The sequence below is a fragment of the Mobula hypostoma genome, chromosome X1 (genome assembly GCF_963921235.1).
Source record: "Mobula hypostoma chromosome X1, sMobHyp1.1, whole genome shotgun sequence".
Classification (NCBI taxonomy): Eukaryota; Metazoa; Chordata; class Chondrichthyes; order Myliobatiformes; family Myliobatidae; genus Mobula; species Mobula hypostoma.
Window position 1 is genome coordinate 65,972,879 of NC_086128.1, and position 13,100 is coordinate 65,985,978.

General features: G+C 51.4%; 1 protein-coding gene across 1 annotated transcript in view; it reads left to right on the plus strand.

Annotated features, from left to right (window-relative positions):
• aclya (ATP citrate lyase a) overlaps positions 1-13,100 on the plus strand; it is a 204,334-nt gene that overhangs the window by 112,801 nt on the left and 78,433 nt on the right. Inside the window, exons 12-13 of the mRNA XM_063038010.1 lie at positions 1,230-1,384; positions 12,620-12,713. Of these exons, the coding sequence (XP_062894080.1) occupies positions 1,230-1,384; positions 12,620-12,713 (249 nt within the window). The remainder of the gene's footprint in view (positions 1-1,229; positions 1,385-12,619; positions 12,714-13,100) is intronic.

Sequence of the window (13,100 nt, forward strand, 5' to 3'; positions counted from 1 at the left end):
GTCAGCTTGGGCAGCTTCGAAATCGGGAGGGAATTCAGAAATCGGAGCTACAAAGGGATTCGCCGTAGGCATTCCCACCCTGGGCTCCGCGGACCCCTGGGTTAATGGTATTGGTCCGTGGTGTGGGAAAAGGGTGGGAACCCCTGCCCTAAAGGTTAACTTGCAGGTTGAGCCTGTGCTGAGGAAGGCAAATGCAATGTTAGCATTCATTTCCAGAGGACTAGGATATAAAAGCAAGGAAGTAATACTGAGGCTTTATAAGGCACCGGTCAGACTGCACCCGGGGTATCGTGAGCAGTTTCGGGCGCCCCAGATCCAGGTAAGGATGTGCTGGCATTGGAGAGGGTCCAGAGGGGGTTCACGAGAACGATCCTGGGAATGAAAGGGTTAATTATGAAGTGCGTTTGATGGCTCTGGGTCTGGACTCGCTGGAGTTTAGAAGAATTGGGGGGGGGGAGGTTTCTTATTGAAACCTATCGAATATTGAAAGGCCTAGATAGAATGGATGTGGAAAGGGTGTTTCCTATAGTGGGGGAGTCTAGGACCAGAGGACACAGATAGAGTGGATGTGGAGAGGATGTTTCCTATAGTGGGGGAGTCTAGGACCAGAGGACACAGATAGAGTGGATGTGGAGAGGATGTTCCCTATAGTGGGGGAGCTTAGGACCAGAGGACACAGATAGAGTGGATGTGGAGAGGATATTTCCTATAGTGGGGGGAGTCTAGGACCAGAGGACACAGATAGAGTGGATGTGGAGAGCATGTTTCCCATAGTGGTGGGGGTCTAGGATCGGAGGACACAGATAGAGTGGATGTGGAGAGGATGTTTCCTGTAGTGGGGGAGTCTAGGACCAGAAGGCCCAGCTTCAGAACAGTAGAATGTCCTTTAATAGCAGAGATGAGGAGGAATTTCTTTAGCCAGAGTGTGGTGAACCTACGAAATTCATTGCCACAGGCGGCTATGAAGGCCAAGTCATTTGGGTGTATTTAAAGCGGAGGTTGACAGGTTCCTGGTCAGTCAGGGTGTCAGAGGCACAGGGAGAAGGCAGCAGAAATGGGGTTGAGAGGGATAGTAAATCAGCCATGATGGAATGGCCGAACAGAGTCGATGGGCCGAAGTGCCTGTTTCTATGCGATATAACTACGACACTTGCGGTTCTCGTTGTTTGTCGTTTTGGTTTTTGTTGCCTGGTTCCTTGTTACTCAGCCCGTGTGTTGCCTATCTGCAGGAAAGACCACTGGAATTCCGATCCACGTTTTTGGTACAGAAACGCACATGACCGCGATCGTGGGAATGGCCCTGGGCCATCGAAGCATTCCTGACCAGCCGCCCATGGCCGCCCACACCGCCAATTTCCTGCTGAACGCTAGTGGTAGTCCGTCGGTAAGTGGGGCCAGCTGATAACCCACAGATCGCTGCCGGGGGGGACGTGCTTTGGGTGTCTAGTGGCCTTCTTATCGGCCAGTGGTATGGAGTTTGAAGTTGTGGTCATTTTGTGCTGGTGGTCGGCGTACTGCTTAGTTTCTGCACTGTTGCAAACACTGGGCAGGGAATGGTGCAGGGAGAATGAGACTTGTTTCTCTCCGGGTATGAGTCAGAATCAAGTTTATTACTGCTGACAAATGCTGTGAAATTTGTGCAATACCTGAAATAAATTGCAATAGGAAGTATCTATTTCTGATATATATCTCTGTATTTTGTGTGTGTGTGTATTGTTATCAGTACAGTATTACACAACCAGGAGTGGACTTTACCTTCACTAGAACACAATAACAATCCTCTGCAGGTCACTGTCACTGTGACTGTGTGTGTGTGTGTGTGTGTGTGCGCGCGCGCGCACACCATCGACTGGCTGTGTCATTGCCTTAAACACAGGGCACTGCAGACAGTGGTGCGGACAGCCCAGCCCGTCTGTCGGTGTGAACTGAGCTCTGTTCAGGACATTTACGTGTGACGGGTGCGTAAAAGGGGCCCCGGGGAATCATCAGGCACCCGAATCACCCCAACCGCAAACTGTTTCAGCTGCAAATGTTACCATAGCATTTAAGCCAGGAGCTACACCAGGCCATCAGTTTTATCAATGGACTTCGATCTGATTGTGTACCTGACTGTACACGTATCCAAAACAATTCTATACACAATCTTAGTGTGTGGGCAATATTCTCCCACATTTCCCTTCCTTATTGATTGTACACAGCGACGGAGACGCAATATAAAGATTTTTTTTAGATTAGATTATGAGGACACTCAGTCCTCGTTTATTGTCATTTAGAAATGCACGCATTAAAAAATGATACAACGTTCCTTCAGAATGATATTACAAGACGAACTAAGACTAAAACTGACAAAACCACATAATTATAACATATAGTTACAACAGTGCAAAGCAATACCATAATTTGATAAAGAGCAGACCATGGGCACGGTAAAAAACATACTCTCAAAGTCCCGATAGCCTTATTATCTCACGCAGATGGTAGAAGGGAGAAACTCTTCCCTGTCATGAACCTCCAAGGGCCGCCAACTCGCCGATGCAGCACCATTGGAAGCACCGGACCACAGTGGGCTCTGAGTCCGTCCGAAAACTTCGAGCCTCCGACACCGAGCACCATCTCTGCCGAGCACTTTGAACCCGCCCCGGCCGCTGAGCGACAAGCAAAGCCAAGGACTCGGGGCCTTCCCCTCCGGAGATTCCGGACCCCACAGTAACAGCGGCAGCGAAGCAGGCATTTCAGAAGTTTCACCAGATGTTCCTCTGTGCTCTCACGTCCATCTCCATCAAATCAGGATTGTGCACGGCACCCTACTTGACAGATAACTGACATCACCACCGGAGTGGCCACTGCGAGCTGCGTCGCGCCGCCATCTTCTCCTCCTCCAGATGTCCTCGGTGCTGGGGAAACTGGTGCCCGTGAAGGAGCTGGCTGAGCTTGTAACCCTCTGCAGCTCTTTCCGATCATGGCCCCTCCGTACCAGAAGGTGAAGCAGCCAGTTAGAATGCTCCCCAGAGAACACCTGTAGAAATTTGCTGTAGTCTTTGGTGACAGAACAAAACTCCTCAGAATCCTAGTGAAATACAGCCGCTGTCGTGCGGCCTTTGTAACTGCATCGATATGTTGGGCCCAGGATAGACCCGCAGAGATGATGACACCCAGGGACCTGAAACTGCTCACGCTCTCCATTACTGATCCCTCAATGAGGACTGGTGTGTGTTCTCTTGACCCCCCTCCCCCTTCCCCCCTCCCCTTCCCCTTCCCCCTCTCCCCTCCCCCTTCCCCCTCTCCCCTCCCCCTCTCCCCTCCCCCTTCCCCCTCCCCCTTCCCCCTCCCCCTCCCCTTCCCCCTCTCCCCTTCCCCCTCTCCCCTTCCCCCTCTCCCCTTCCCCCTCTCCCCTTCCCCCTCTCCCCTTCCCCCTCTCCCCTTCCCCCTCTCCCCTTCCCCCTCTCCCCTTCCCCCTCTCCCCTTCCCCCTCTCCCCTTCCCCCTCTCCCCTTCCCCCTCTCCCCTTCCCCCTCTCCCCTTCCCCCTCTCCCTTTCCCCCTCTCCCCTTCCCCCTCTCCCCTTCCCCCTCTCCCCTTCCCCCTCTCCCCTTCCCCCTCTCCCCATCCCCCTCTCCCCTTCCCCCTCTCCCCCTTTTCCCCCTCTCCCCCTTCCCCCTCTCCCCCTTCCCCCTCTCCCCCTCCCCCTCTCCCCCTCCCCCCTCTCCCCCTCCCCCTTCTCCCCCTCCCCCTTCTCCCCCTCCCCCTTCTCCCCCTCCCCCTTCTCCCCCTCCCCCTTCTCCCCCTCCCCCTTCTCCCCCTCCCCTTCTCCCCCTCCCCTTCTCCCCCTCCCCCTTCCTCCCCCTTCCCCTCTCTCCCCCTTCCCCCTCTCCCCCTCCCTCCCCCTTTTCCCCCCTCTCCCCCCTCCCCCTCTCCCCCCTCTCCCCCCCTCCCCCCTCTCCCCCCCTCCCCCCTCTCCCCCCCCCTCTCCCCCCTCTCCCCCCTCTCCTCCTTCCCCCTCCCACCCCCTTTTCTCCTTCCCCTGGTGAGTGTGACACCACCCCAGCTCAGCGAAGACTCTAGCGGATTTCTAAATTTCTACCGATGTACCACTGTGGAGAGCACCCTCACCGTCTGGGACGCAGGGGCCCCTGCACAGGGTTGGAAACGCAGCCAGCTCCATCAGTAGCTTCCCGTCTGCCGTCAGATTTCTGAACCGGGCAATGAGCCCGTGAACTGTACCTCAACCATTTCTGGCTCTCTTTTTACTCCGCCTAATCATCTATCTGTCTGTCATTGTACTTTTTTTTAGATTAGATTATAAGGACACGCAGTCCTGTTTTATTGTCATTTAGTAATACATGCATTAAGAAATGATACAATATTCCTCCGGTGTGATATCACAAAACACAGGACAGACCAAGACTAAAAAAAACTGACAAAAACCACATAATTATAACATATAGTTACAACAGTACAACGACACCATAACTTGATGAAGAACAGGCCATGAGCACAGTAAAAGAGTTCAAAGTCTCTCGAAGGTCCCACATCTCACGCAGACGGGAGAAGGAAGAAAACTCTCCCTGCCATACCCAACCACAGTCCGACTCTGAGTCATCCGAAAACTTGGCGCTACAATCAGCCTCGGTTGCCAGTGTGACAAGAATACACATAGATAAGATGTTAGCTGTCCGGTGTGATCAGCAGTTGGTCTGCCACCTGTCTTCAGGAGAGAGAGAGATAAGGAAAACAATGGAGCAGCATTTGGAGATGTGTAATGAAGGGACGGGAGAGAGAGTAACAGAAGGAGGGAGCTGTCAGGAGCGGCTCCCCCTTTGAACCCTGAACTGTTTGAAGTGATGGACAGGCGATACCCCAGCAGGGGGATAAAAAGGGACAGGTTCGCTAAGGCAGGACACGCATGACACCCGAGGTAACGAGACCCTGGAAGTGGTGCGCCTCTCACAAGTCGGTGGGAAGCTTTTGGACGGCTGATCGCGGGATCAAGCCTTAGACGCTCAGGGTGGAAAGGCACGATCGGCGGGAACCTGGTGTGTGTCCGCCCTTGCCTGGGTGCCAGGTTCACCGCAGAGAAACGATCGTATCTGGAAACGGAGGGGTCACGGTCGGTGACCTCAGATGACATCACAAAGGGCTCGCCCGAAAGCTGACTGCGAAGGTCTGTGTGTGGAAGCCGTTTTTGAATATTCATTCGTTTTGCTCTCTCTCTCCTTCCCCCACACTGTCCATCTCCCACGGCAGCGATTACTGCGAACTGAACTGAACTGAACTTTGCGTCACTTTGAAACTGGTCATTTGCCCCTAGACAACGATAGAGCTTGATTGATCCTGTTATTTGAATTCTGTGTACATCTATGGTTATCATTGCTGAACTGTTGCATTCATTATCCTTTTGATTAGAGTACTGTGTTGCTTGTTTCTTTAATAAAACTTTCTTAGTTCTAGTAATCCAGACTCCAACTGAGTGCTCCATTTCTGCTGGTTTGGCAACCCAGTTACGGGGTACGTAACACCAGCAGCAGGCAAAGCCGGGGATTTTGGGGCTTCCCCTCCGGAGATTCTGGATCGCACAGTAGCACCGGCAGCGAACCGGGCATTTCAGAAATTTCTCCAGATGTTCCTCTGTGCCTCCTCACATCTGTCTCCATCAAATCAGAATTGTGCACGGCATCCTACTTACAAATACGATTGTCATTTCACCGGAGAGCTGCGTCGCGCCGCCATCTTCTCCTCCCGCCCAATGTACTTCAGCGTACATTTGACGCACTGCGCTGCGATGCTGCAGCAGAACAGTAAAATTCATGTCACATCGCCGTGATGATAAACCTCCAGGTGTTAGTCCTGTATCCGTGCGAATAAAAGGATCCGTTTCCGGTTGGCTGCCAGTGACGAGTGGTTTTCCGCAGGGGACCCCTTTTTATGCTGTTCATAAATGATTTTGATAATGGAACAGATGGCTTCGTTGCCAAGTTTACAAAGATCAGTGGAGGGGCAGGTAGTGTTGAGGAAACAGGTAGGATGCAGAAGGACTTGGACAGATCAGGAGAATGGACAAGAAAGTGGCAAATGAAATACAATGTTGGAAAATGCATGGTCGTGCACTTTGGTAGTAGAAATAAATGTGCGGGCTAGTTTCTAAGCGGGGGGAAGTTCCAGGAATCTGAGATGCAGGCGTACTTGGGATTCCTTGAGCAGAACGGCCTGAAGGTTAACTTGCAGGTTGAGTCGGTGGTGAGGAAGGCAATTGCCACGTTAGTATTCATTTCAAGAGGTCTAGAATACAAGAGCAAGGATGTGATGCTGAGGCTTTATAAGGCACTGGGGAGGCCTCACCTTGAGTATTGTGAACAGTTTTGGCTCCTCATCGTAGAAAAGATGTGCTGGCATTGGAGAGGGTCCAGAGGAGGTTCACAAGGATGATTCCAGGAATGAAAGTGTTATCATACAAGGAATGTTTGATGGCTTTGGGTCTGTACTCACTGGAACTTAGAAGGATGAGGGGGGATCTCATTGAAACCTTTCGAACGTTGAAAGGCCTAGACAAAGTAGATGTGGAAAGGATGTTTCCCATGGTGGGGAGAGTCTAGGACAAGAGGGCACAGCCTCAGGATAGAGGGGCATCAATTTAAAACAGAGATGCAGAGAAATTTCTTTAGCCACAGGGTGCTGAATTTGTGGAATTTGTTGCCACTTGCAGCTGAGGGTGTATTTAAGGCAGAGATTGATAGGTTCTTGATTGGACACGGCATCAGACGTTACGGGGAGAAGGCCGGGGGCTGGGGTTGAGGAGGAGACAGAAAGTAAGGATCAGCCGTGATTGAATGGCGGGGCAGACTCGATGGGCTGAATGGCCTGATTCTGCTCCTATGTCTTATGAATCTGAGACACGTGGTAAAGACGGGAAGAATCATATTCTGCCTGGCCCACCTCCTCTCTGGGAGACCGCTTTGCTGAACATCTACGCTCTGTCCGCCAGAGAAAGCAGGATCTCCCAGTGGCCACACATTTTAATTCCACATCCCATTCCCATTCTGACATGTCTATCCACGGCCTCCTCTACCGTAAAGATAAAGCCACACTCAGGTTGGAGGAACAACGCCTTATATTCCGTCTGGGTAGCCTCCAACCTGATGGCATGAACATCGACTTCTCAAACTTCCACTAATGACCCATCTCCCCCTCGTACCCCATCTGTTACTCATTTTTATGCACACATTCTTTCTCTCACTCTCCTTTTTCTCCCTCTGTCCCTCTGAATATACCTCTTGCCCATCCTCTGGGTCCCCCCCCCCTTGTCTTTCTTCCCGGACCTCCTGTCCCATGATCCTCTCGTATCCCCTTTTGCCAATCACCTGTCCAGCTCTTGGCTCCATCCCTCCCCCTCCTGTCTTCTCCTATCATTTTGGATCTCCCCCTCCCCCTCCAGCTTTCAAATCCCTTACTCACTCTTCCTTCAGTTAGTCCTGACGAAGGGTCTCGGCCTGAAACGTCGACTGCGCCTCTTCCTATAGATGCTGCTTGGCCTGCTGCGTTCACCAGCAACTTTGATGTGTGTTGCTCCTCTCTGTAGTGTTGGCTCTTTTCCAGCCCCAAGTAAAGTTTGGAGATTACTTAATCTCATTTCTAGCGCACAAGTGTAAAGGGGAACAAAATAATTGTTCCCCTTTCTGGATCTGATGCAGCACAAATAAAAAAAACCACAAGAAGATAAAGATCGCAATAAAAAGACACAATACACATAAATATGCAAGATAGCTTATATACATAGACTGATTGTATGTCCATAAAGAGACACTAGGTGACTCTGACAGGAAATGGTAAGGTAATGGTTTTTTTTTAGGGTGTGGAGGGATGGGTGGAGGTGTTGATCAGCCTTACTGCTTGGGGAAGGTCTTTTTTTTAATGGCTTCTATTGGGTTTCTCTGTTTCGTGGCTGCTTGCTAAGAGACAAATCTCAAGGGTGTATAATCTGCGCACACTTTGATCATAAGTCTGCTTTAAACTTGTGAGTCTGGTGGTCCCTGGGGTGGATGCGACACGTAGCCTCCTCCCTGATGGGCAGTGGGACGAACAGTCTGCGAGCAGGGTGGGTGGGATCCTTCATAGACAATAGGTGCAGGAGTAGGCCCTTCGGCCCTTCGAGCCAGCACCGCCATTCACTGTGATCATGGCTGATCATCCACAATCAGTACCCAGTTCCTGCCTTCTCCCCATATCCCTTCACTCCGCTATCATTAAGAGCTCTATCTAACTCTTTCATGAAAGCATCCAGAGAATTAGCCTCCACTGCCTTCTGAGGCAGAGCATTCCACAGATCCACAACCTTCTGTGTGAAAAAGTTTTTCCTCAACTCCGTTCCAAATGGCCTACCCCTTATTCACAAACTGTGGCCTCTGGTTCTGGACTCCCCCAACATTGGGAACATGTTTCCTGCCTCTAGTGTGTCCAATCCCTTAATAATCTTATATGTTTCAATCAGATCCCCTCTCATCCTTCTAAATTCCAGTGTATACAAATCCAGTCGCTCCAATCTTTCAACATATGACAGTCCCACCATCCCGGGAATTAACCTCGTGAACCTCCGCTGCATTCCCTCAATAGCAAGAATGTCCTTCCTCAAATTTGGAGACCAGAACTGGACACAATACTCCAGGTGTGGTCTCACCAGGGCCCTGTACAACTGCAGAAGGACCTCTTTGCTCCTATACTCAACTCCGCTTGTTATGAAGGCCAACATGCCATTAGCTTTCTTCACTGCCTGCTGTACCTGCATGCTTACTTTCAGTGACTGATGAAGAAGGACACCTAGATCTCATTGTACTTCCCCTTTTCCCAACTTGACACCATTCAAATAGTAATCTGCCTTCCTGTTCTTGCCACCAAAGTGGATAACCTCACAATTATCCACATTAAACTGCATCTGCCATGCATCTGCCCACTCACCTAACCTGTCCAAGTCATCCTGCATTGTCTCAACATCCTCTGCACATTTCACACTGCCACCCAGCTTTGTGTCATCTGAAAATTTGCTAACGTTACTTTTAATCCCTTCATCTAAATCATTAATGTATATTGTAAATAGCTGTGGTCCCAGCACCGAGCCGTGCGGTACCCCACTAGTCACTGCCTGCCATTCTGAAAGGGACCCGTTAATCCCTATTCTTTATTTCCTGTCTGCCAACCAATTTTCTAACCATGTCGGTACCCTACCCCCAATACCACGTGCTGTAATTTTGCCTACTAGTCTCCTATGTGGGACCTTATCAAAGGGAAGGGGAACATCAACTCAGACCATGAGAGGCTTGCGTCGGGCATTTTCATGCCTTACAATCCTGAAGTCTGTGTGGGGCGCTACTCCTCGCACAGACACCAGAGCAATGTGTGGTTAAGTGCCTTGCTCAAGGACACAAACACGCTGCCACAGCTGAGGCTCGAACTAGCAACCTTGAGATCACTAGACGAACGCCTTAACCACTTGGCCACATGCCCACACAAAGGCTTTCTGAAAGTCCAGGTACACGACATCCACTGGCTCTCCCTTGTCCATTTTCATAGTTACATCCTCAAAAAATTCCAGAAGATTAATCAGGCATGATTTCCCCTTCGTAAGTCCATGCTGACTCGGACCGATCCTGTTACTGCTATCTAAATGTGCTGCTATTTCATCCTTTATAATTGATTCCAGCATCTTCCCCACCACTGATGTCAGGCTAACTGGTCTATAATTCCCTGTTTTCTCTCTCCCTCCTTTCTTAAAAAGTGGGATAACATTAGCTACCCTCCAGTCCTCAGGAACTGATCCTGAATCTATAGAACGTTGGAAAATAATTACCAATGTGTCCACGATTTCTAGAGCCACGTCCTTAAGTATCCTGGGATGCAGACCATCAGGCCCTGGGGATTTATCAGCCTTCAGTCCCATCAGTCTATCCAACACCATTTTCTGCCTAATGTGAATTTCCTTCAGTTCCTCCATTATCCTAGGTCCTCTGGCCACTATTACATCTGGGAGATTGTTTGTGTCTTCCCTAGTGAAGACAGATCCAAAGTACCTGTTCAACTCGTCTGCCATTTCCATGTTCCCCATAATAAATTCACCCGTTTCTGTCTTCAAGGGCCCACCTTTGGTCTTAACTAATTTTTTCCTCTTCGCATGCCAAAAGAAGCTTTTACTATCCTCCTCTATATTCTTGGCCAGCTTGCCTTTGTATCTCATCTTTTCTCCCTGTATTGCCTTTTTAGTTATAGAACATAGAATAGTACAGCACAGTACAGGCCCTTCGGCCCACAATGTCGTGCCAACCCTCAAACCCTGCCTCCCATATAAGCCCCCACCTTAAATTCCTCCATATACCTGTCTAGTAGTCTCTTAAACTTCACTAGTGTATCTGCCTCCACCACTGACTCAGGCAGTGCATTCCACGCACCAACCACTCTCTGAGTGAAAAACCTTCCTCTAATATCCCCCTTGAACTTCCCACCCCTTACCTTAAAGCCATGTCCTCTTGTATTGAGCAGTGGTGCCCTGGGGAAGAGGCGCTGGCTGTCCACTCCATCTATTCCTCTTATTATCTTGTACACCTGTATCATGTCTCCTCTCATCCTCCTCCTCTCCAAAGAGTAAAGCCCTAGCTCCCTTAATCTCTGATCATAATGCATACTCTCTAAACCACGCAGCGTCCTGGTAAATCTCCTGTCTACCCTTTCCAATGCCTCCACATCCTTCCAATAGTGAGGAGGCCAGAACTGGACACAGTACTCCCAAGTGTGGCCCAACCAGAGTTTTATAGAGCTGCATCATTACATCGCGACTCTTAAACTCTATCCCTCGACTTATGAAAGCTAACACCCCATAAGCTTTCTTAACTACCCTATCCACCTGTGAGGCAACTTTCAGAGATCTGTGGACGTGTACCCTCCAGATCCCTCTGCTCCTCCACGCTACCAAGTATCCTGCCATTTACTTTGTACTCTGCCTTGGAGTTTGTCCTTCCAAAGTGTACCACCTCACACTTCTCCGGGTTGAACTCCATCTGCCACTTCTCAGCCCACTTCTGCATCCTATCAATATCTCTCTGCAATCTTTGACAATCCTCTACACTATCTACAACACCACCAACCTTTGTGTCATCTGCAAACTTGCCAGCCCACCCTTCTACCCCCACATCCACGTCATTAATAAAAATCACGAAAAGTAGAGGTCTCAGAACAGATCCTTGTGGGACACCACTAGTCACAATCCTCCAATCTAAATGTACTCCCTCCACCACCACTCTCTGCCTTCTGCAGGCAAGCCAGTTCTGAATCCACCTGGCCAAACTTCCCTGGATCCCATGCCTTCTAACTTTCTGAATAAGCCTACCGTGTGGAACCTTGTCAAATGCCTGACTAAAATCCATATAGATCACATCCACTGCACTACCCTCATCTATATGCCTGGTCACCTCCTCAAAGAACTCTATCAGGCTTGTTACACACTTATCTTCTGTTGCTCCTTAAAGGTCTCCCAATCCTCTGGTTTCCCGCTCATCCTTCCTATGTTATACTTCTCTTTTATTTTTATACTGTCCTTGACTTCTCTTGTCAGCCACGGTGACATGATGTTACTGACCCAGTTTCCAGCACGTTTCTGTATCGATGTCCGTGATGGTGGGTAATCTGGTGCCGATGATGAGTTGGTCAGTTTTGACTCCCCGTTGTCCAGTCTTCCTGCCCTCTGCAGTCCAGTGTCCGAACCGGGCAGTGATGCAGCTCATCAGGGCGCCCCCTACTGGTCACCTGTAGAATGACGGGAGCATGGACGTGCAAAGACCAGCTCCCTTCAGCTTCCTCGGAAATTGGCTGAGATTTCCCGACTGTGTAGGATGTGTCCCGGGACCACGGGAAGTTGCGCAAGATGTGCACTCCCAGGAGTTTGACACTGCCGGGTCACCGATGTGAAGAGGGGTGTGGGTGGTGCGAGTTCTCCTGAAGCCGGAACCCATCTCCTCCGCCTTGTTGGGGTTGAGGTTGTTTGCCTGGTGCGGTCTCCCCCCCAACCTCTCTGTGGACCGTCTCACCGCTGTCGGCGATGAGCCCCACCGCTGTCACGTCGTTAGTCAACCTGACAGCGCAATTGCTGGGGCGTTTGGCCGTGCATTCGGGTGTGAGCGGAGTATGCAGGAGTGGGCTCAGCACACAGCCCTGGGGGGGGGGAGGCACCCATGCTGAGGGTGTCAGGGAGGGTGGGGCAGTTCTGCATCCTGACTCCCTGTGGTCCGTTCGTCCTAGAGGACGTTGCCAGGGCTCCTGGGGTTGAAGCGTGCAGGGGCTGGTGCCGGGGAGGGGGGGGGGGGACGCGCCGGGCCGCTTCGACTAACCCGCTTGAGAGCAGACTGGCACGGCGTTATTACCGCGACGGCCAAGGCCCCGTGTCCCGTTGCACCGCCGCCCACGTGGAGTTTGCACGTGGCCACGTGGGTTTCATCCGAGTGCTCCGGGTTTACACGCATTCTGAAGACGTACGGTTAATGGGTCACGTGAGCGTAACTGGACAGCGCGGGCTTGTTACCCCCCCCCGCCCCCACCGGCTGTATCTCGAAATAACGCACATCGACTTTGTCGTTTCTTCCCTTCCAGACTCCGGCCACCAGCAGAACGGCTTCCTTCTCTGAAGCAAAGTCCGAGGATGCGAGCAGAGCATCGACGAGCACCAAGTGTAACGTCCCTTGGGGTAATCCGTTCACGCCTTGTCTTTCCTGTCACCACTCCCCCTGGCAGCGAGGGTGTCCCTCCCAGAGCAGGTGCCGGGGGCTCCCGAGCCGTTTGAAACAGCTCGGCGGGGGGCCCCCCCCCCACCCACCGCGGGAGGATGGTGGTTAGCATGACGCTCTTGCAGCACGGGGCGTCAGCGTTCAGGGTCCGGCACCGCCTGTGCATCCCCCTCCCCCCCCCCGTGACCGCGTGGTTTCCTCCGGGTGCTCCCGTTTCCACCCGCGTTCTAAAGACGGGTGAGTGGGTGAACTGATCGTCCTGTGGTTACGGAGGGTTAAATAGGCGGGTCGCCTATCACTTTCTTCGACCTCCCCCCGCCTTCAAGCACCTTGATCTAGGCGTATAG